Source organism: Eleutherodactylus coqui, chromosome 3 (genome assembly GCF_035609145.1).
Source record: "Eleutherodactylus coqui strain aEleCoq1 chromosome 3, aEleCoq1.hap1, whole genome shotgun sequence".
NCBI classification, from domain to species: Eukaryota; Metazoa; Chordata; class Amphibia; order Anura; family Eleutherodactylidae; genus Eleutherodactylus; species Eleutherodactylus coqui.
This window is the reverse complement of record NC_089839.1, coordinates 236850632-236871649: the sequence shown is the minus strand read 5'-3', so window position 1 is coordinate 236871649 and position 21018 is coordinate 236850632. Positions and strand designations below refer to the sequence as shown.

The following is a 21018-nucleotide window of genomic DNA, read 5'->3' as shown; positions in this document are numbered from 1 at the left end:
GCTGCACCTTCCAACATTCTTTATTTTTCAGCTTGTGTAAAAAAGAAATCTGTATCTTTCTGTACTTGCAAATGAGAGTAGTAATAGTGGTGGTGGCACCATAGTATCAATAGTAGTAAATGCAACAGTAATGTAACTATAGTAGTTGTGGTGATATGCAAGTAGACAGTATCATTTAGGCTAGGTTCATACGGGCGATCACGATTTTGCCGCAAGAAAATCACGTCTTTGTTCACTGCGACTTTTGAGCGGCAGCGATGCTTTTTTTAGAGAATAATCTCGCATTGCATCGCTGCCGCCCCCAGGACTTTCTTATGCTAAAATTCCTATGATGCCTGCTAAAACGCAGGCATCATAGAGATATATGGGAGATAAAAACCTGCACATCGCAGAAAGATAGAGCATGCTGCGATTTGAAAATTTTTTTTATCTCTCAACATTGCATGAGTGAAAACATCACTGATGGGAAGGACACCATTGTAAATCATTGGATTCATAAACTGCTTTTTTATTGACTAAGGGCTTCCGCGCACTAGAAATCGCAATATCGCCGCATGAAAATTTCCCCGCGATGTTTGAGGATCAGAGCTGCTTTTTTGCAAAAACATCACTGCTACTTGCGATTTTCTCCTGTGTTTTTTCACGTGAATTTGTCATGATTTTTTAAATGCGAAAGTCAATAGGACTTTCTAATGTTAAAATCGCATCACAAGTTTGCGCTTTGCAATTCAATAACAAGGGGATTCCATACGGAAACATGGGAGATAAAAAAAAAAAAAAGCAAAACGCAGAAAAATAGAACATGCTGCGTTTTTTTTTTTCACTTCACATCACATGAGTGAGAACTGCGCAACTGTGAAGGAAACCATTGAAAATCATTGGTTTTATAATTCAGTGTTTTCTGAGCGCTGCCTCTCATTGGTCACAGCACTCAGCCAATCAGAGGCAACACTTTCAGGAGGCTGGGATTTTGCAATTCCTGGCCAGAAGAGATGCTGAAGAACCAAAGACCTGCAAGAAGATACATCGGGGATGACAGTGCTTCTAAGGATGGATTTTTTTTTCTGCAGCTAGGGATTATTTTGGGGGTAGGGCTTATATTTCAAGTCACCTTCCCCTCCACAATGAAAATCCTTATTGCATGGAGTCCCCTCCTTAATAAACACTGTGACAGTGCTATCACAGTGTTAAGTGATGAGGGAACTCCTCTCAGGGATGAAGTGGCAGAGGATCGCAATCATCTCCCATTGCTTTCAATGGGCCAGCGCTGCTGCCTCCGGTCCCAGTGGAAACAATGGACGAGATTTCAAAAAGATAGGACATGCTGCGATTTTGTTTTCACACTGTATCGTGGCAAATATGAATGGAGCCATTGGAAGCCATTGGCTTCATAATTTAGTGATTTCTTGCAGCCTCGCAGCGCTGGAAAATCGTGCGATTTCATCGCCAGTGTGAAGGCACCCTTAATGTAGTAATAGTGATGAGATGGGACTTGTGGCATGAACAGTGATAAAGGAAGTATCATTTAGAACAGAAGGAAACTTTGGGAAGGAAGAGGCGTTGACACGGATGCAGGAGACACGGATGCAGGAGCAATGTTGTCAGTTTACCTGTGCTCCATATACTAGTCTTGCATCCACCCATACTACATATACAATACTGCTATTTAACTATAGTGCATGTACAGTATGGTACTTGTGTTGTATTTGCGGTACTGCTATCTACTGTATATGTGCAATGTGTAGTGTACTGCTATCATTTACCTGTGCTAGATGTAGTATACCGCTATCTACGGTCCCTGTGCCAGGATGAACGGCTGCTTTAGACACAAGGTGAAGGCAAGACCTATCTATTTCTACTATATATTATGTGCACTGTGCAGAATCCTGAAGAAGCTCCTGTCCTTAACCTTGAAAGTGATTTAGCACCTTCAGCTCTGTTCACATCTGCATTGTGCAAGACACCATACGATGGATCCGTCACATGACAGACACTAACAGCACCTGATTGACCACACTGACTTATAATGTATAATCATTGCAGATGTGAACTCAGCCTTCCAGCAGCTTTTCTCACTTAGTTCTGGTTGATATTTTTGGGGCTTCACAACTAATTTTTCATAAGAAATTTGTTATGTCAAGTTACAATATTGATCATCCTGAAACGAATAAATATTGCATCTTGACAATACTCTGCATACATTTGGGTTAGGATTAGAGATGAGCGAGCACCCAAATGCTCGGGTCCACATTATTCGAGTCGAGCTTTTCGTAAAATTCGAGAGCTCTACTCGAGTAATGAACCCCATTGACTACAATGGAAGACTCAAGCATTTTTGTATGTGGGACGCCGGGTGCCAAGCTTTTTTTTTTCTAGGTGTTTTTCTCTCACCCTCTCTCCTGCCAGACAAAAAATTTGCCAATGACGTGTGCTGCGGCGTGGCGGGGAGGGGCCAAAACAGGCACGTCACAGCAGGGAGGAGCCAAAACTGGGGCGGGGTCGAACACAGCTTGATGCTCGTTCGAGTAACGAGCACCATCGAGTACGCTAATACTCGAATGAGCATCAAGCTCGGCAGAATATGTTGGCTCAACTCTAGTTAGGATAAATCAGATATTGTTCTATTCAAATGCTCATTTTTGACCACAAAATATATATTATTACATCTGTGGTACATTATATACACTCAGACACACACATATGTGCAGTGTATAATAGTACCACAGATGTGGAAATGTACCATTAGTCATAGCTATATAACTTAAGCTGCTGAGCAGGGGTCGGACCCGATGACCCTGGAGGTCCCTTCCAACTCTACCATTCTATGGGTCTATAAATTACTCGTGCCTTTTACCAATATACATATTGGATATATATATATATGTAATGATTCTGTTTTGCAGAGAAGGACAACAATCTCCAGAGCAATGGCAAAAAATGTATGGTAGATGTTCAGGAAATGAGGTCTACCATATTAGGATGGAGGAAAGCTTATTCTTTGCCGAATATGAAGGAAAAAGTTTCACATATGCTTCATTCCATGCACATAAAAAGTAGGTACAAAGCTGAAGTATAATGTACTTTACCTCTTTGTATTCACTTGCAGATTGTTTTATTTTCTCTTCACCTCTTTGGCATCTACAATACTTTACAATTTAGATTTGTTAATATTTATTTTTAAAAAATGATATTCAACATAAGAAAATTTAAAACCTTTTTGATACTGAAAGCTGGGCTTTATCAATATTTTTGACACCCAGACCTCTCACACAGTGCATATCATATATTCCCCGACCCCAGTGGATATTGTAGTGCGGCAAACACTTTCCTGGAATGTTTCTTATATCTATACCATGCTCTGTGTTATGCGAACCAGTCATTTATATACTGTGGAGGTTAATTATAGCAAGTTTTTACATTCGGGTATACTTGTGTCTGTTTCAGCTCTCTGCTCCCATAACATATTATATATGTATGTGTGTGTATATATATATATATATATATATATATATATATATATATATATATATATATATATATATATATATATATACAGGGGGTCGGTAAAGTCTTCAGACCCTTTATACTTTCTACATTTTGTTATGTTGCGATCTTGTACAAATTAAAAAAAAAACATTTCAGGTTTTTCCACCATCATTCTGCATTAAATACCCCATAATGGCAAACTGAAAACAGAATGTTATAAGTCTTTGTACATTCTTTAAAAATGAAAAACTAACATTTTGCATTGACATAAGTATTCACACGCTGTACTCAGTACTTGGCCACGAGGTTTGCACACATGGTATTGGGAATTTTCTGATATTCTTCTCTGCAGATCCTCTTAAGGTCTGTCAGGTTGGATGGGGGCCGTCTGTAGACAGCAATTTTCTGGTCTCTTAGATGTTCGATTGGGGTCAAGTCTTTGGCTGAGCCAGTCGACATTCACAGAGTTGTCCCAAAACCACCCCTGTGTTGTCTTGGCTGTGTGCTTAGGGTTAATGTCTTGTTGGAAGGTGAAACTTCATCCCTGTCTGAGCTTCCATGCACTCTGGATCTGGTTTTCATGAAGAATATATTTGTACTTTGATCCATTCAACCTTCCATCAACCCTGACCAGTCCCCCTGCTGAAAACACTCCTACAGAATGATTGGGCAGATATGAGTAGTGCCTGATTTCCTCCACACATAACACGTAGAATCAAGGCCAAAAAGGTTCATCAGACCAGAGAATCTTGTTTCTCACAAACTGAGGGTCTTTTTGGCAAACTCCAGATGAGCTTTTATGTGTCTTTTACTGAGGAGAGGCTCATTTCTGGACATTTTGCTATAAAGCCCAAAGTGGTGCACTGATGCTTGACCTTCTAGAAGTTTCAGCCAGAGCTAAATTTCAAGCGCCATAGCAGAGGGTCTGAATACTAATTTCAATGCAAAATGTTAGCTTTTCATTTTTTGAATAGTTACAAAGATTTCTAGCATTCTGTTTTCACTTTGTCATTATGTGGTTTTGAGCGAACAATGATGGGGAAATCTTAAAATTTTGCATTAATACACATAAGACCACAGCATAGCAAAATGTAAAAAACACGAAAGGGTCTGAAGACCACGTGGACCCACCGTGTGTGTATATACACTGCTGCTACCCAAACACCAAGATCCCCAGGCACTCTGAGAAACTCAGACTAATATCCTATACATGGAGGCTTCCTATACATGGGCGACTGCGAAGGATCAGCAAGTATTTCCCATTGTTTTCAATGGGAAATCTCACATCGCACTCACGTGCACATGAAATGTGCGCAAAAATGGGTGGAATGTGAACGCACCCATTGACATCAAGGAGCCCTTAAACCCACAATTTATATGTGAGTGTCCTGCGTTTTTGTGAGAACATCACATTGCTGTACATTTGATTTTCATGCACCTTTTTTGAATGCACTTGCATGAAAAACGCATGTACATGCGAGTGCAATGTGATTTGTGGGCCCAAATCGTCCAGAAATGGAATATGCTTCAGTTCTACTGTCTCGCGCTATCAGTGCAAGAGGGAAAACACTCATGTAAATTAACCCACTGGAAACAATGGGTTAAAACATCGCATTAGTTCTATGTGTCATGCAAACACACAGAACTCATGCAATCTTCTTGTCTGTGTAAATAAGCCCTTACAGAAATCTGTTGCTATTCCCTATTAGCTTGCATCCCAAAGGCTATGCTGGACATAAGAACATAGCAGTGTTATGCTGGGCTGAGTTCACACACAGCAACATTGCTGCAGGATTTCGGCTGTGGAATGCAAGCCAATTTCCGCAGTAGTGTACGGTGCAAGGTAAAGGAATAGGGTTTTAACAAACAGCATTCAGAAAAAGTCTGCGGCAGAAGATAATCAGGAGGTGGATGCTGTATGAATTTTATCCATGAAGTGGGATCACACTCGGGTTTTCCGGTTCCTTTTTGAAAATTAAATGTCAAGTGCAGATGTGCTAAACTAGCAAATTAAGCCATACAGTCCCACTGGTCTCTGTTGTCCTGGGCACCAGGATGTCAGGACTTCCGCCGTCAACAGAGAACGGGAGAACAACGGGGCTTCAGGACTTGATGTAGTATTTTACCACATCTGCACTTGACATTTACATTTTCAAAAAGGAACCAGACAACCCCTGTAAGGGATTCCAGAGTCAATGTACAGAATACACCCAAACTGTATTGCTTCATTTTATGATGACTGCCCCCTCCAGAATACTAAGAGTAAACCAGTGGAAATGGGATGCAGAAATTGAGATATATAAAAGAGGGATGTTAAGATGTAGAAATACCTGATTTTTATGTTGGGGCACATAATGCATTGTTTATAACCGCTAGTTTTACATTTTCCCCGTCCCTCCCATTGATCACCATCAGTAATTAGTAGGAACAATTGGGCAGTCAGAGCACTTGCTCCAAGATATTAAGTCTGTGGAGATGGTCTTGCCTTTGAAGTTATTGTGTTGTTACTTGTCAGGTTTTCTTCAAACTTATTTAAGCACTGTGACCTGATGATTTTCGGAATTATATTTCAAGCCCCGTAATGTTACATCTTGTGTTACATGAACTAACGATAAGGCATTTTCTACATGATTTCACTTTTTTAGTGCAATGAATTAGCATGTCAAAGGCTTTCTATCTCACAGATTCCCCGCTGCCCTCCTTATCTCCCAGATTTGGTGTCTGCCTAATTGGCGTTAAAAGAGAAGATAACAAAAACATCTTGCTGAACCCAGGGCCACGGTACATCATGAGCTCTACTGACACCTGCTTTTATATTCATGTGACAAAAGAAGAGAATTCAGCTTTTAAACAACATGAGCAGCTTGAGAAATTACGCAAATACAAATCTTCATATCATGGACCATCCAGGCTACCTGTCCACAGTATCATTGCCAGCATGGGTACGTAGGATTAATTATCTATGGGAAACAAAGTTTTTACATGGACTTGATGAAAGTCAGATAGAGTAATGCTGAAATGTTTGTGAAACTATTACGTTTTCGAATTTCTGCTTATATTTGACAAAAAAAAACTATTCAGACTCATAACAGTGAATAGAGATAAACCAATATAGCAAATAATACACAAAATAATATTTTTTTGATTCATCTATCAAATTATTCAGCATTTAAAAGGGTTATGCTAACATGTGCAAGCTGACTCATAGAAAGAACAGCTGATCCGCCCAGGTCCTGCTCTCAGGTCCAGCAATCAGTTGATTTTGATGGGGAAAGCCACTGCCAGCCACACATTCCCGCTGCAGTGCCCAATGCAGGAGAAATGTAGTATTACAGTATGGCCATTCTCATGAATGTTCATTCTATAATACCGAAGTAGTACAAAGTTTGCCAGAACAGAAGCTGCTCTTACTGATTGGCTCTCCATTCTGGGTCATAGATAAGGATCCCGAGGTGGAAATCTCTCTCTATGATGTTTATATGCCCTAATAGGGCAAAGGATGAGGAGTTGTGCTCTTGATACAATCCCTTCAATGTGCTTTTCAGTAAAACAATGGTAATCTATGCCTTTGGTGCTAATATAATCCTGTTTACTTGGTGGGCAGCAATGTTTTAAATACAAAGTTTGCTATAACTGATGATCAGTGCCGCACATCAGTTTACAAAATGTAGCCCATAGCGTGATACAGATGTCTTAATTTTAAAAGGCTATATTTAATGAATAGGGGGTTTGCATTACCATCACAACTTTGTTATTGAAGAATTTTGACCATTGCGAAATGTAGTATCATCCTCTGCTTCAACCATTTCTTAAAAATGAGGTAAAATGAAAAAAGGCTTGTACCGTGTTAGCGAGTAGAGCAAAATGTGAGAAAACATTTTCACATTTTTAAAATTTGATAGTTCTCTGCAAGAGAAACCAAGTAATCTTGTAGATATGATACCTTTTAATGGCTAACAAAAATACATGATGTTATTGCGAGCTTTCGAACCTACTCAGGGTTCTTCCTCAGGCATAATGAAATAGATCTGAAGAGGCATGCATATATATATACACACATACTTATGACAAGGCACAGACATGATATGATTCATTTGCACTTAAAAAAAATGGACAGGATAAATAGAGAAATGAATAAATAAATACTAGTGTTAGGGGGTCACCAGGCCAGAGTGTTATCTGTGCTATATACTTCTCATACTTCCCAGTCATGCATTAAGAATTGAAGAATTTAGGCCTCTGCTGAAAGTATCAAAAGTTGTTATAAATTTGTACTCCTAAATTCTTCTATGGCTTTATGATTTGAAATGGCCTTTTACCATGTTTGTGCCTTGTCATATGTATGTATGTATATATATCTTCAGATCTATTCCATTATGCCTGAGGAGGAACCCTAAGTAGGTTGGAAAGCTCACTATAACATTATGTATTTTTGTTCACCATTAAAAGGTATCATAGCTACAAGATTACTTGGTTTCTCTTGCAGAGAACAATCAAATTTTAAAAATGTGAAAATGTTTCATTAGTCTTGTGGCCAAGCCCAGTGGTTAAACTAATAAACTGCAGTGTTCCTCCTGAATAGTAGTATCTTCCCCCTTTTTATAAGTGCCATTGTTATCTTTGGGTTGTGGTCCTGAAGTTATGGTTGTTTAATAAACTCCCCAAAGAACAGCAGCAGCAGCAGTTTAACATTTTCTTGAAACTTAAAGGGTGGAAATGATCTAGACTGGCTTTTCATATGTCTTAATTTGAAGTGCCTTGTATTAAGTTGTAGCAAGTGTATTTAGAGGCACATGCCTCTTAATAAATTTGGCCCATCTTTGGCTGCTCATGCACGAGAAAATGACAGTCATGCCAGCTATGACAGTTTGACATTCATTGATGTGCTGTGTTTGATCACACTCTGCGCTCCGGACCTCATTGACATCAGCAGAGTTGAGCTGTAACACTGACAGCCTGTTCCCGCACTGTGGCTTGGAACTAATCTGTTCCCATCACAAAAAGGTTTTGAACACAACCATCATAGTGTCTCAGGTTCTGCTTGCGTCAGATGTTTAGCCACAAACATGAATGTTATGCATTTCTTGCAAAATGTTACCCTTTGATGCAAAGTTGTATAAAGACCCCGCTGGGTAGCATTTTCATAATGTGCCAGATATCTCCTTTTAGAATGTATATGGATATGGGGATATAACATTATTTCTACTGAAGGTTTTATTTGTGTTTGTCAATAGTGTGAAAATTGTCCTAGCAGCAAAACATTTAAACGGTTAGGCCCAATGTCCACGGGTGGATTGGATTTGTGGAATCTGCGCGGAAGATCCGCAATTCAAGCCGTCCATAGAGAAGCATTGACGTCCGCACCTCATTTAAAGCATGCAGATTTGTTTTGCGGATCTTTTGATGTGGAATACAAATCACAGCATCCTCCATTTCACTGCGGTTCCTGCACGGACAGGTTCCATTGACGTCAAATTGAGGTAATTGGAAGCCCTCCGATTCGCAGGAAGAGCAGGAGATTTGAGAAAAAAAACTCTGTATTGGGCATGTCCAATGGCGAGCCATGCGGACCATCCGCAGTACAGATGTCCCAGAGGAATAGAGATCCGCACAGATGCCGCTGCCTGCAGACACAGGTATGCAGGGTTGCTGGTTGCGGCAGGGTTTGATTCCACTGCAGGCTCCCACATGCTGAATCTGACCCACCCGTGCACATGAGGCCTATTCCCGGTATGTAGATAAAATTGCAAGTTTTGACCCCTTCACTGGTGAAAACTGATAGATTGGTAAAGGTCCAACAGCAAGGAACCCCACCAATCCGAGAACCCCTTTTCCACAATGCAGGATGGATAGTGCTAGGCTTCACTATTTTCATCAGTCGTATTGAAATTAATGGTGTAGCACCTCTGATGCGTGGCCAAATCTCTATTCATATCAGTTAGGCAGACAGAAATGACTCAAAACAAAATGCTTGCCTATTTCCATCAGCCCCATGGAAACGAATGGAGGGCACCACACATGAGTGACCAATATCCCCTTTCCTTGTTCTCAGTATCCATAGGGGATTCAGCTATTGAATCCCTACCAATCTATTAGTTTTAAAACTTGTAACTTTATATACTAACGAAAATAACCCTATAAGAGCATCTCGGGGACACAGCCTCTTCTTTGTAAATGGCTTTAGAGAGCATGAGATATAAACAAGAATCTGCTATACTCCACGTTCAGGTCAGCAGAATCTGTTGTCATGGATGAATGTTAAGCAAGTCTTGGGGGTACCTTGAAACATGGTCGACCATTGGCTTCCTCTTGCCATTGAGCCACTGTGTGAAGCCAGAGCAGCACACAGTGCAGCAGATGTGAAGTGATCATCTTTTGTCTTGATCTCCAACTTTACACCCAAAATAATACTTGTAAGAGATCTTCACTCTTTGTCAGGTTTTGCACTGAACACATGTAGTGTAGTCATTTCTAATATAACAATTTTTTTTGTGGTATACTGCATTCATTCCCTATTATTTGGAGATTCTTTTTAATTACTTGGACTTGTTTTTTGTTTCCTTTTCTACAATTATTTATGTTACTGTCTTTACAGTCTGTTTCGAACATGGGATCATTAGCGCATACTGATACCTGCATACACCACAGCTTTTGTGTATTGTTTCCTACAAAAAAATTAAATAAACATAATGAAACAGAAATTTAAACATTATTAATTCAACCGCAAATCAAGCAAATAGTTCATTTTACGAACTGGATTTTGTTATTTAGCACAATATTGTTGTCTGTTTCTCTAAGAACTTTTCAACAGTCTTTTAAATATATGCTTATCACCTGCCAATATTACCTTTCTTGGGAGACTATTCTTGCAGCTCTAGAGCCCTTTGTGTAAAGAATGTTTCTGTTGCTGAAGATTGTGTCTTTCCCCTTCAACTGTATTTGGCAAGTTGATGTCCCCTGTGAGGGGACATATAACTGAATATATTTTCTATATTGAAATAAAAATAATTTGTGCAATATTTTCTGATACAGAAAATTGTTTTTTCTCTTTCTTTGCCTGAAATACATATTCATGGTGAGGTCTTACCAATAATTTCTAAATCATCAAGCTGCATGATTTCCTTTTGAATATGTGCCATATTTGTTATGTGACAAGACTCTGCTGCCTCTAGAGAAATTGGATTGACATTGAAACTTAAAACAAATGCACTCAACGGTGATCTACTTCATAAGTCATTTCACTTTCCTATGTCCTAAGGATATAACACTTTGAACATACTTTTCTTTAAATTTATGCAATTATGTATTGCTTACAAGCATAGAGACTGGACCATTAATTCCAGTTTCTATATTAATAAATGAAATGGATACCACTGGGTCCAATAGAAAAAAAAAGTAGAGAATGCCTCATAGATTTGGTCCAATATGAACAATATGAAACTATTTGCTGTTTTTTCCACTCTTTTCTACTCTACTATCGAGAAGACTTTAACTTATACATTACATTAATATACGATCAGAAAATGATATATTATTTAAAACAGATTTTTAAAGTATTCTTAATATATTTTCTGTGGATGTTTCCTATTTTTATGTGAATGCCTAGATAGAAAAAAAAAATCCTGAAATATTCAGTACAGTAGTCACACAATGCACAGGCATACACAGTGGGTTGACATTTTTCTGCTCATTTTTCAACTTTGCCATAAAACTTGGATAAGTCAGCAGAGTCATCTCGGCATCTAGATAAAGCAGAATAGCAATACAATACACACAGTAAAGTCTCTCAGTGAATCTCTCCTGACACTCCTTTGTGTCTTGGAAAGGGGTAGTACTCTATCATTTCCCGATTGCATTGACAGTTTTCCAGTAAACTTGACCGGTCAGTTCCTCTGATGTGTCTGTTTTAGTAAATATTTCTATTTCCCATAAAAACACAATTCTGGATCATGTTTTTTAGCCATCTGTATGAGTGTTGACATTATCTTTGTCAAAGGGGTGTATTACTATTAGAGATGAGGGAGCGTACTTGCTAAGGCAAATTGCGAGTTGCGGGAGTGAGCAGGTGGGTGCGGGGGGGAGAGAGAGCCCCACGTCAAGAGTCCTCGTTGTCTTGTAAGTCCCTATTCCAACAAAATAAATTAATCATAGAAAAAGGAACCCTTAGTGTATGTATATATATATATATATATATATGTATATATATATATATATATATATATATATATATATATATATATATATATATATATATACACATACATAGGATCCAGAAAGTCTTTAGACCCTTCTTTACATTTTGTTATGTTGAAGCCTTGTATAACATCATCATCATAATGTTTTTTCCACATCCCATTACAAGTTAGAGGGAGAATACACAAAATAAGACATGACACACATTATTAAACCAATAGACAACTTGAACAATAGGAGTGAGGTCCCTGCTTGCAAGAGCTTGCGGACTATGAGGAAATGGTGATGACACAAGAGGTAGCAGTGCTAGTTAAGAACAACGGTTCAGTCATCTATTACATTAAAAGGTTAGCATGCATAAAACTGTATGAACCAAACACCAGATGCTATGTGTGTGTATATATACTGTAGCTATGACGTGCATTAGGGTATATTAGGTGTGGGGGATACAGTAGGATAAAGGATGTCAGCTTTCCAATAACTTGATTGTCCAACGTAGCACATTCCAGACAATAAGTGTGCCTGAGAAAAATCTTGGAAACGGGAATGAGAGATTCAGATTCAGGGCTCAGTCAGATGTGTGCAAAAAAAAGTGCTCCATTCATGTTTGAAAAAGCTTGACTGTAGCTATGTGCTCATTGCTTTCAATTCAATGAATGGCTGAGCGCTGCCTCTGATTAGCTGAGCGCTGTGACCAATCACAGGCAGCACTCAGCTGTCATTCAATGAATGGCTGAGCGCTGCCTGTAATTAGCTGAGCACTTAGCTAATCAGACCCAGCACTTTCAAGAGGCAGGGATTTTTAATTTTTTTACATTTTCTACAGCAGCTAGGGATGATTTTCAGGGAAGGGCTTGCCTGCATCCGATTGTTTTTAATGGGACTGGCGGCAGCAGTGCAGGCCCCAATGAAAGCAATGGGAGAACATTGCATTACTTTGCCACACCTGTGACAGCTGTGGCAGGGGATTCCTTTATCCCCACGGGGAGTCCCCTCATCACTGAACACTGTGGCAGTGCTGTCACAGTGTTCAGTGATGACGGGACTCCTTGCGGGGATTCTGTATGCGCTGCACGGACCTTCCCAGTGCACGGATGTACTATCTTTTGCAGGTGCAAGTATTTTGCGCCTGTAAAAAATGGACATGTGAACACATCATAGGGATCCAATGGTTCTATCTGATGTGCTTTTTTTTTGCACACAGAAATCGCGGGTAGGGTGGTAGACATAGATGAGGGAATAGATATAGGGTGGTGCAGCATTGTGAAAAGTTTTATGGTTGCAAATGGTGAGTTTAAATTGTATTCTATATTGGACATACAATCAATACAGTAACAGAAATATGTGCCTCAGCATTCATACACATTTAATAACCACATACAAATACAAGGTTCTTAGCATATACTTTGATCAAAGCATGTGGGTCCACGCAAGTGAACCTTACATGTATAAAGTACAGGATATACTGTCTTTCCAACAAATATGTATTTCAATCTGATCATCTCATCCTGCTTTATAACATACTGCCTGCAGTTTGGACAGCATGTTCAAGCTAACAGATTCCCTTTAAGACTTCAAAGTGTAACTACCATGATACATTTTGTTTGTACTTGTATGAATAATACTATATATCAGCAGTACTGTTATTATATCTTACTAGGGATAAGTACCACAGCACCCTGGCTTCAGGCGATCTGCAAATGGTTCAGATACCTCCACTGTCTATACTAGTATAAAACAGTCAATAGAAAGAAAGGAGACGGGCAATACTGCTGTAACTTCTCACATAGGGATACATTTGTTAAATTGTTTATGCTAAGTGTCTAGTGTTGAAAAGTTGTACAATTTGGTTCATGCCATATTTTGCACCAAAATGTACTAATGTTTCCTTTCCTCACTATTTTTGAAAAGTGGTGAGAAAAGGGGCAGGGCTTAGCAGGATTTACATCAAATTTACCATTATTTATGTCCTAATCCGCTGTAAATCATAGTTTATATCTTCGCTAGCTTGTAGCATCCCTTTATACATGTGCTTCCCTCCAATGAAGTGTTTACATAGACAGCCGTGTAAAATGTCAGTTTAAGTGAATCCCACCCTTCGTGGTTTAGTGAACAGTATAAGGGGGAAAAAGAGCAGCAATAGGATAATTGGCCCGGAGCTATATAACATCTGATATATCATTACCAAAAATAACCTGGCCATTCAGTAAGCTGGAAAATGTGCTTTTATAGAAACCGTGAAAGAGAACAGAAAAGACATGCAGCTTAGATAAAATTACTGGTTGAACAAAGTATTATACCTCAACACACACTTTTAACTGTACATATGTGGATAAATTGTGATCTTTTTAAATACATGAGCATGCCCAGGGTAATGTAGATAGAATGCAGTAAATTGATGTAGAAGATGCATTTACTATTAACTCTACATCTTTAATTACAGGCACAGTGGCAATAGACTTGCAAGACACAACCTGCCATTCTACGACTGGACCAAACCTAACACTCCCCTCAGAAGTTAGTAAAGAAGGAAGGAGACCCAGTATTGCACCTGTGCTTGAACTTGCAGACAATGCAAACATGCAGCCATGCGATCTTCTCAGTGATCAGTCAGAAGATGAAACCAACCCATCTGATGATGAATGTTCTGATTCTAAGGAGTATGTATAACATCTATTATCTAAAAAGTTATAGTGGGATAGTTATTAGTTATAATTAGAGATGAGCGAGCACGCTCGGATAAGGCAGTTACTCGAGCGAGCATCGCTCTTCTCGAGTAACTGCATTCTCATCCGAGCATGCTCGGGCGAGGGAGGGGGGGGGGCGGCAGGGGGGAAGCCGGGGGAAGAGAGAGAGATATCTCTGTCTCTCCCCCGCTCCCACCCGCTCCTCCCCGATGCCCCTTTGAGCCTGCTCGGATAAGAATGCAGTTACTCGGGAAGAGCGATTCTCGTTCGAGTAACTGCCTTATCCGAGCGTGCTCGCTCATCTCTAGTTATAATGTGTATTTCAAAATAAAACTTTTGTTGATAAAAACATGTAACTTCCTTCCTTTAAAGTTAATCTAAAAACTTAGTTTTGGTTAAAAGCTGGATTTCCAATTGTTCCATTCCCTAGCCCATTAGCTAGATTTCATCATTTTTGAGCTGGAGAAGATTCCCAGTTTCTGGTTGGTGATTGAAGAGATGTGTCATCTGAGATGAGCGGTGCTCTTCAAATAATTGCATCCACCCGTCCTCTAAAAAAAACCACAATTTTTGGGCTGTTCATATTACATTTTAGCTACGTGTCGAGTGTATACAGTTCAAATCAAAGAATTAACACATATTGCTGGATGTACCCATATACTACAATTGGTCAAACGTAGATTAAAACTGCATGTATTTTACCTCCCTTACATTTTTCTTTTTGTGGGATAGAATATTGTAGCATACTACACTTTTCTGTACTTCAAAAAAAATTATATTACAGTCAAAACTGTACATTTCCATATGTTTAAATATGCATGTTTTGTTCTTGAATGCTTAAAAAACAAGTATTTAACTACAAAACTTTATTTACAAGGAAAAACTTAGAATAAGAAAAAGTATACTTTTTAATGTAAAGGAGACACAAACGTATGGAAACATATGGCTGTATGGTTAACGCATATGTAAAAATAGACACAAAGTTATGGAAGCATATGGTTATACATTTAACATATACATTAAAAAACTACAAGTATGCTTAAAATTCCATATGTTTATACACGTTTATTTTTAATGTACATTTAAAGTATTAGCTTAAAATAAGTTAAAAACATGCTGTCAATAGCTCATTAATCCTCCGAGAAACTTTTAGATATTCTCTCAACTACTGGGCATTGACAAGCATGATGAAGAGGAGAACTAAAGGCCAGGACACTGGAGCAAACCATTGGTGAACCCCAAATGTCAAAGGAGTAGATTCACTAGTTTATATTGAACCATACATGCTTTATTTGAAACCAGCAAATAACACGTTTTGAAGTTTACAGGCCTCTTCATCGGACAGATGGGTGAACATATGTTGGTATGTTTACTAGAGATGAGCGAGCATACTCGGAAAAGCACTACTCGCTCGAGTAATTGGCTTTATCCGAGTATCGCTGTGCTCGGGTCTGAAGATTCGGGTGCCGCTGCGGCTGACAGGTGAGTCGCAGCGGGGAGCAGGGGAGAGCGGGCAGGAGAGAGGGAGAGAAAGATCTCCCCTCTGTTCCTCCCCGCTCTCCCCTGCAGCTCCCCGCTCCGTTCCGGCACCCGAATCTTCAGACCCGAGCACAGCGATACTCGGATAAAGCAAATTACTCGAGCGAGTAGTGCTTTTCCGAGTACGCTCGCTCATCTCTAATGTTTACCATTATGGTCCACGAAAAGGCAAAGCAATAAAGACCGTAGCCGCCAGCGGCAGGAATTCTCATGGCACTGCTCTTGGCCATCAGAATTTCTGCTGCTGGCTGACTATGGTTTTTACTACCTTGGCTTTTTGTGGAGTGGTATGTTGAGCATGCCAATATATGTTTATTGAGCTGCCTGATTAAGAGGTCTTGCTGGTTTCAAATAAAGCATCTTTGGTTCAATATACACTAGTGAATCTACTCCTTTGGAATTTGCGATTCACCAACGTGTTATGCCAGTGTCCTTGCCTTTAGTTCTCTATCACGCTTCCCAAAGCTAAGACCTTTTATTGACCAGCATACTAGGCCGGCTGCACTTTTATAATTTGTACATCACCGCTCCAATAACCAGCACAGCACTACACTACTTCAATACTGGTTCTCTCCCCCTTACTGGTTCTCTTCCCGTTTCCTGGGTCGATCTGCCCAGGTTTTTTCCTCCTCTCTAATTCCTCTCGTCAAAGGAGTGTGTCCCTATGAAGTTGAAACAGGTTGATATCGATGGCATTTGATGGTGCAGTGGGGACCCTGTGGAGACAATCCTTTGAAGCAACAATAGACTTAACTAAACCATAAATAATATTTACAGTATATCACTCCATAGAAGGGTTTGATATACTTTAACATTGCATCATAACATCACACAGCAGCATAGAGCTTTACATATCAGGGCCATTTTCTTAAGGCAACAACATAACCCATCTGTGCATACATTACCTCACAGTTTCACTGAAGTGGCAACAGCAAAGCACATGAAACTGAGGTATTTCCCATATCTGCGCGATCAATACCAAATTTTGGCAGTGCTCTCCTAAATAGTTCCAATAAATATATGGGTGGGGCTCAAACTATAATTTTTGGCTGGCCGTTGCTGGGTATCCACGTCCAGTGCCCAGCTTCCTTCTGCCTTATGGAAGCCTTAAGTCTTATGGAAGCTCGATTGTTAACTATGCTTACTAGCATTAGCTTTTTTGGGTAGGCTCAGGAGGTCCAAGACCCCCACCCTGCCCAGGTCTGGAGTTTTGTGCATAGCAGAACCCAAAGGAAAGTGTACACTCATGACTAATAATACTTTCATCTCTGTCTGTACAATGTCTAATGGGCTTAGCCATGCACCCCTGCTGTCTCAGTGTCAAAAAACAGCGGAAAAATAGATTCCCTCTCCTCCTACATGCTAGCTGCATCATTGCTGCATTGCTGAGCAGGCAGAGCCTCCTCTTTTTGGTGCTCAAAGCTACTTCACAGCTTAGCAGAGCCAAAACAGAGCTGTTTTTGAGTGGTATGGCTGCTCTGTGAGTATGTGGAAGGAGCATGGAACACTCTCTTCACTCTCCTTGCACAGTCTGACACTGGTAACACCCAGTTGTTAATGTGATCATAAATTTCTAATAGGAATAATAGGAACAATACAACAAAAGTTGTTCGATTATGGAGAATAAAATGACTTGGCATGACAGAATAGCATAGTCGACTAGATGCCTGGATATCGTTTTTGGCAATCCAGATGGATCTCCAGGACGGAACCCCAACATGAATTGAAATGCAATGGGAATTTAGCCTTATATTGTTGCATGCATGAACCCCAATCTTTAATATTTTCTGACATTTTCTGTATTATTATAATGAGAACCGCGATCTCAGTATTTTCTAACCATGGAAGATAGGATTTCATTTTATATATGAAAACACCAGCATTTGTCATACGGGATAGCCTACTTGACTACTGGGGTTTTTTAAATCTCTGATAATATGTTTAATCTTAATCTTATTACTCACTCCAGTGGATAATTGAAAAACAACATCACTGCTGATTTGACAAATGTAACTCATTGATTTGTTTTGTGCCTGCAGAGTTCCTGTTGTTAGTGATATTTTGAGAAAATGCTTTAGTTGTATTTGCTCATTCATTGACTTAAATTATGCACTGTACATAGTTGGGTTCATTTATTTTTACAATACTCCGAACCAAAGCTATATCTGATTGAAATTGCAGTTCCAGACAACTTTGTGTGCCTGCTTGTATGCAGCTAATTTCTTATGTGTTTTAGCAATTCCTGCATTAGCTGAGGTAAGATTTTTCTTGTTTTCACCTATTGATCCAGAGATAAACAAAAAAAAGAAAGAAACAGCAGCATAAGGAATGAGCCGATGTGCCTTTAAAGGGAAAAAAATCAATCATGCTACAAAAACGTAAGCATAATGGGTCAAAAGGCAAAGAATTATATATATATATAATACATATATATCCTATTTTCAATTATTCTGTTGTAAGGGATCATCTGAGCCCATCTCAGACAATTATGCTATATCCACAGCATATGCCATAGTAACAAAGTGTGTAAATCAAAAAGAAGACATATTCATTAGAGATGAGCAAGCATACTCATCCGAGCTTGATGCTCGTTCAAGTATTAGGGTGCTCGAGATGCTCGTTACTTGAGACAAGCACCACGCGGTACTCGTCTCGATTAAACGAGCACTGACCATTGAATTCAATGGAGCCGGCAATACAGCTGCAGCCGGAGTTCAGCCGCGTCTGGCTGGCAGTTCTCCTGAACTGCTGTGAGTAGTATTCAGCAGCCGGGGATTTAAAATCCCCGCCTGCTGAATGAGCTGTCTCTGATTGGTCACAGCCTCACCAATCAGAGGCAGCTCTCACTCACACCCATTCATGAATTCATGAATGGGTGAGTGAGTGCTGCCTCTGATTGGCTCACCGCAGGGACCAATCAGGGGCAGCTCTCAGCTGTCATTCATGAATTCATGAATGGGTGTGAGTGAGAGCTGCCTCTGATTGGTGAGGCTGTGACCAATCAGAGGCAGCTCATTCAGCAGGCGGGGATTTTAAATCCCCGGCTGCTGAATACTACTCACAGCAGTTCAGGAGAACTGCCAGCCAGACGCGGCTGAACTCCGTCTGCCGGGACAAGGTGAGTATATATATTTTTTTACTTTTTACACAGTTTTGGATGATTTTCAGGTAAGGACTTATATTTTTAAGCCATTCCCGAAAATTCATCCGGCGCTCGCCGGCTGTCCATTGCTTTCAATGGAGCCGGCTGTATTGCCGGCTCCATTGAATTCAATGGGCTAACATCATTCTTCTCTGCCACAGCTGTTACAGCTGTGGCAGAGGAGAACGATCTTTATGCTGACAGTGCGGGGGGGGTCTCACTCTTGCCACTATTGTGGCTTAATAGTGAGACCTCGGGGCCCGAAATGCAGCCCTGCATGTTGCTCCTCGCCTGCCCTATCCATTTCTGTGTTTTTTACATGACTTTGGTGATTTGCTAAGATTTTCACAAATACCTTAGCGGAGCACCAGTCATATACAAAAATGCTCGTGTCACCCATTGACTTCAATGGGGTTTGTTACTCGAAACGAACTCTTGAGCATCACTGAAAGTTCGACTCCGACTCGAGTAACGAGCACTCGAGCATTTTGGTGCTCGCTCATCTCTAATATTCATTCATTCCAGCCTATTATTCTGCAATGTTGATCCAGAGAGAGGCAAAAATAAAACCTCATAAGGTTGAAGCAAATTTTCTTCATTTTAAGGAAAAAAATTATTTCACGACTGAAAATCTGGCAGTCGGAATAACTCCTTGGATCAACAAGTCTTCTGAAGTGATCTACTAACTGCAGAATATAATATTGCTGCACTCAAGAAAGGTATCCAGGTTCCTCTAGAACTTTTTCTCACTGCTCTTACAGTAAACAACCATAGAATATGTCCTCTTGTTACAGTCAGTCCTTGGTACAATTAGATCATGGGAAAGATCTCTGTATTGTCGTCTGATATATTTATACATAGCTATTAGGTCCCCCCTTAGTCTTCTTATTTCTAAACTAAATAACCCTAATTTTTGGGTATTAATTTAGTTGCCCATCTTTGAACATGCTCAAACTCTGATATGTCCGTCTTGAGTACTGATGCACAAAACTGTCCACAATATTCCATGTGTGGTCTAACCAATGACTAGTAAAGAGGAATAACAATGTTCTCATCATGTGCCACTATACCTCTATTGATGGACCCCATGAACTTATTTGCCTTGGCAGCAGTTGCCTGATACTGGTTGCTCCAGTTAAGTTTAAAGTTTACAGTTAACTAAATTCCCCAAGTCCTTTTCCATGTCAGTTTTACCCAGTGGTTTCCCATTTATTGTGTAATGGGGACATATATTTCCCTTGCCCCCTGTGCATAACTTTATATTTATCAGCGTTAAACCTCATAGTCGATCAGATCGGCTTTAGAAGAGTGATTCTCATAAACCCATCTTGACATGAAGTTATACAACTATTTTCATTGAGGTACTCCAAGATAGCATCTCTTAGAAACCCGTTACACATTTTACCCACCATGGAAGTTATACTTGTAAGCCTATAATTTCCAGGTTCACTTTTTGACCCCTTTTTGAATATTGACATCAGATTTGCTATGTCACTATAGTGTCCTTAAATATAAAACAATGGTCTATCTAACACATTATTTAAAAGGGCTTTACTTCGTTGTGAGCGGCGCTGGTAATTTCAGGCACAACTCTCATTGACTTTAATGAGAGCTGCACCTACAGTTATGAGTGCCAAACCACTACAGGGGTAAAAACTAATTGCTTCCTTTCTAAACCCCTATGTATTGTGGCTCTAACAGCAAGTGCCTGATCAGCTGATCAGCCGGGGTCCTAAGTGGCAAACTCCAGCCAATGAACTATTGATAGCCTATCCTAACGATAGGTCATCAAAAGATAGGTTATAAATAAGGATGAGCGAGTATACTCGCTAAAGCACTACTCGTCCGAGTAATGTGCTTTAGACGAGTATCCCCCTGCTCGTCCTTAAAGATTCGGGGGCCGCCGCGAAGCTGGGAGCTGCGAGGGAGAGTGGGGAGGAATGGAGGGGAGATCTCTCTCTCCCGCCTGCT

General features: G+C 39.9%; 1 protein-coding gene across 3 annotated transcripts in view; it reads left to right on the top strand.

The window, feature by feature from the left end:
* LOC136619984 (potassium channel subfamily T member 2) overlaps window positions 1-21018 on the top strand; it is a 591696-nt gene that overhangs the window by 406915 nt on the left and 163763 nt on the right. For 2 of the 3 annotated variants that reach the window (XM_066594712.1, XM_066594711.1), the window contains exons 15-17: window positions 2904-3053; window positions 6199-6428; window positions 14123-14339. In XM_066594712.1, coding sequence (XP_066450809.1) covers window positions 2904-3053; window positions 6199-6428; window positions 14123-14339 — 597 coding nt within the window. The remainder of the gene's footprint in view (window positions 1-2903; window positions 3054-6198; window positions 6429-14122; window positions 14340-21018) is intronic. The other variant, XM_066594713.1, reaches the window with a different exon arrangement.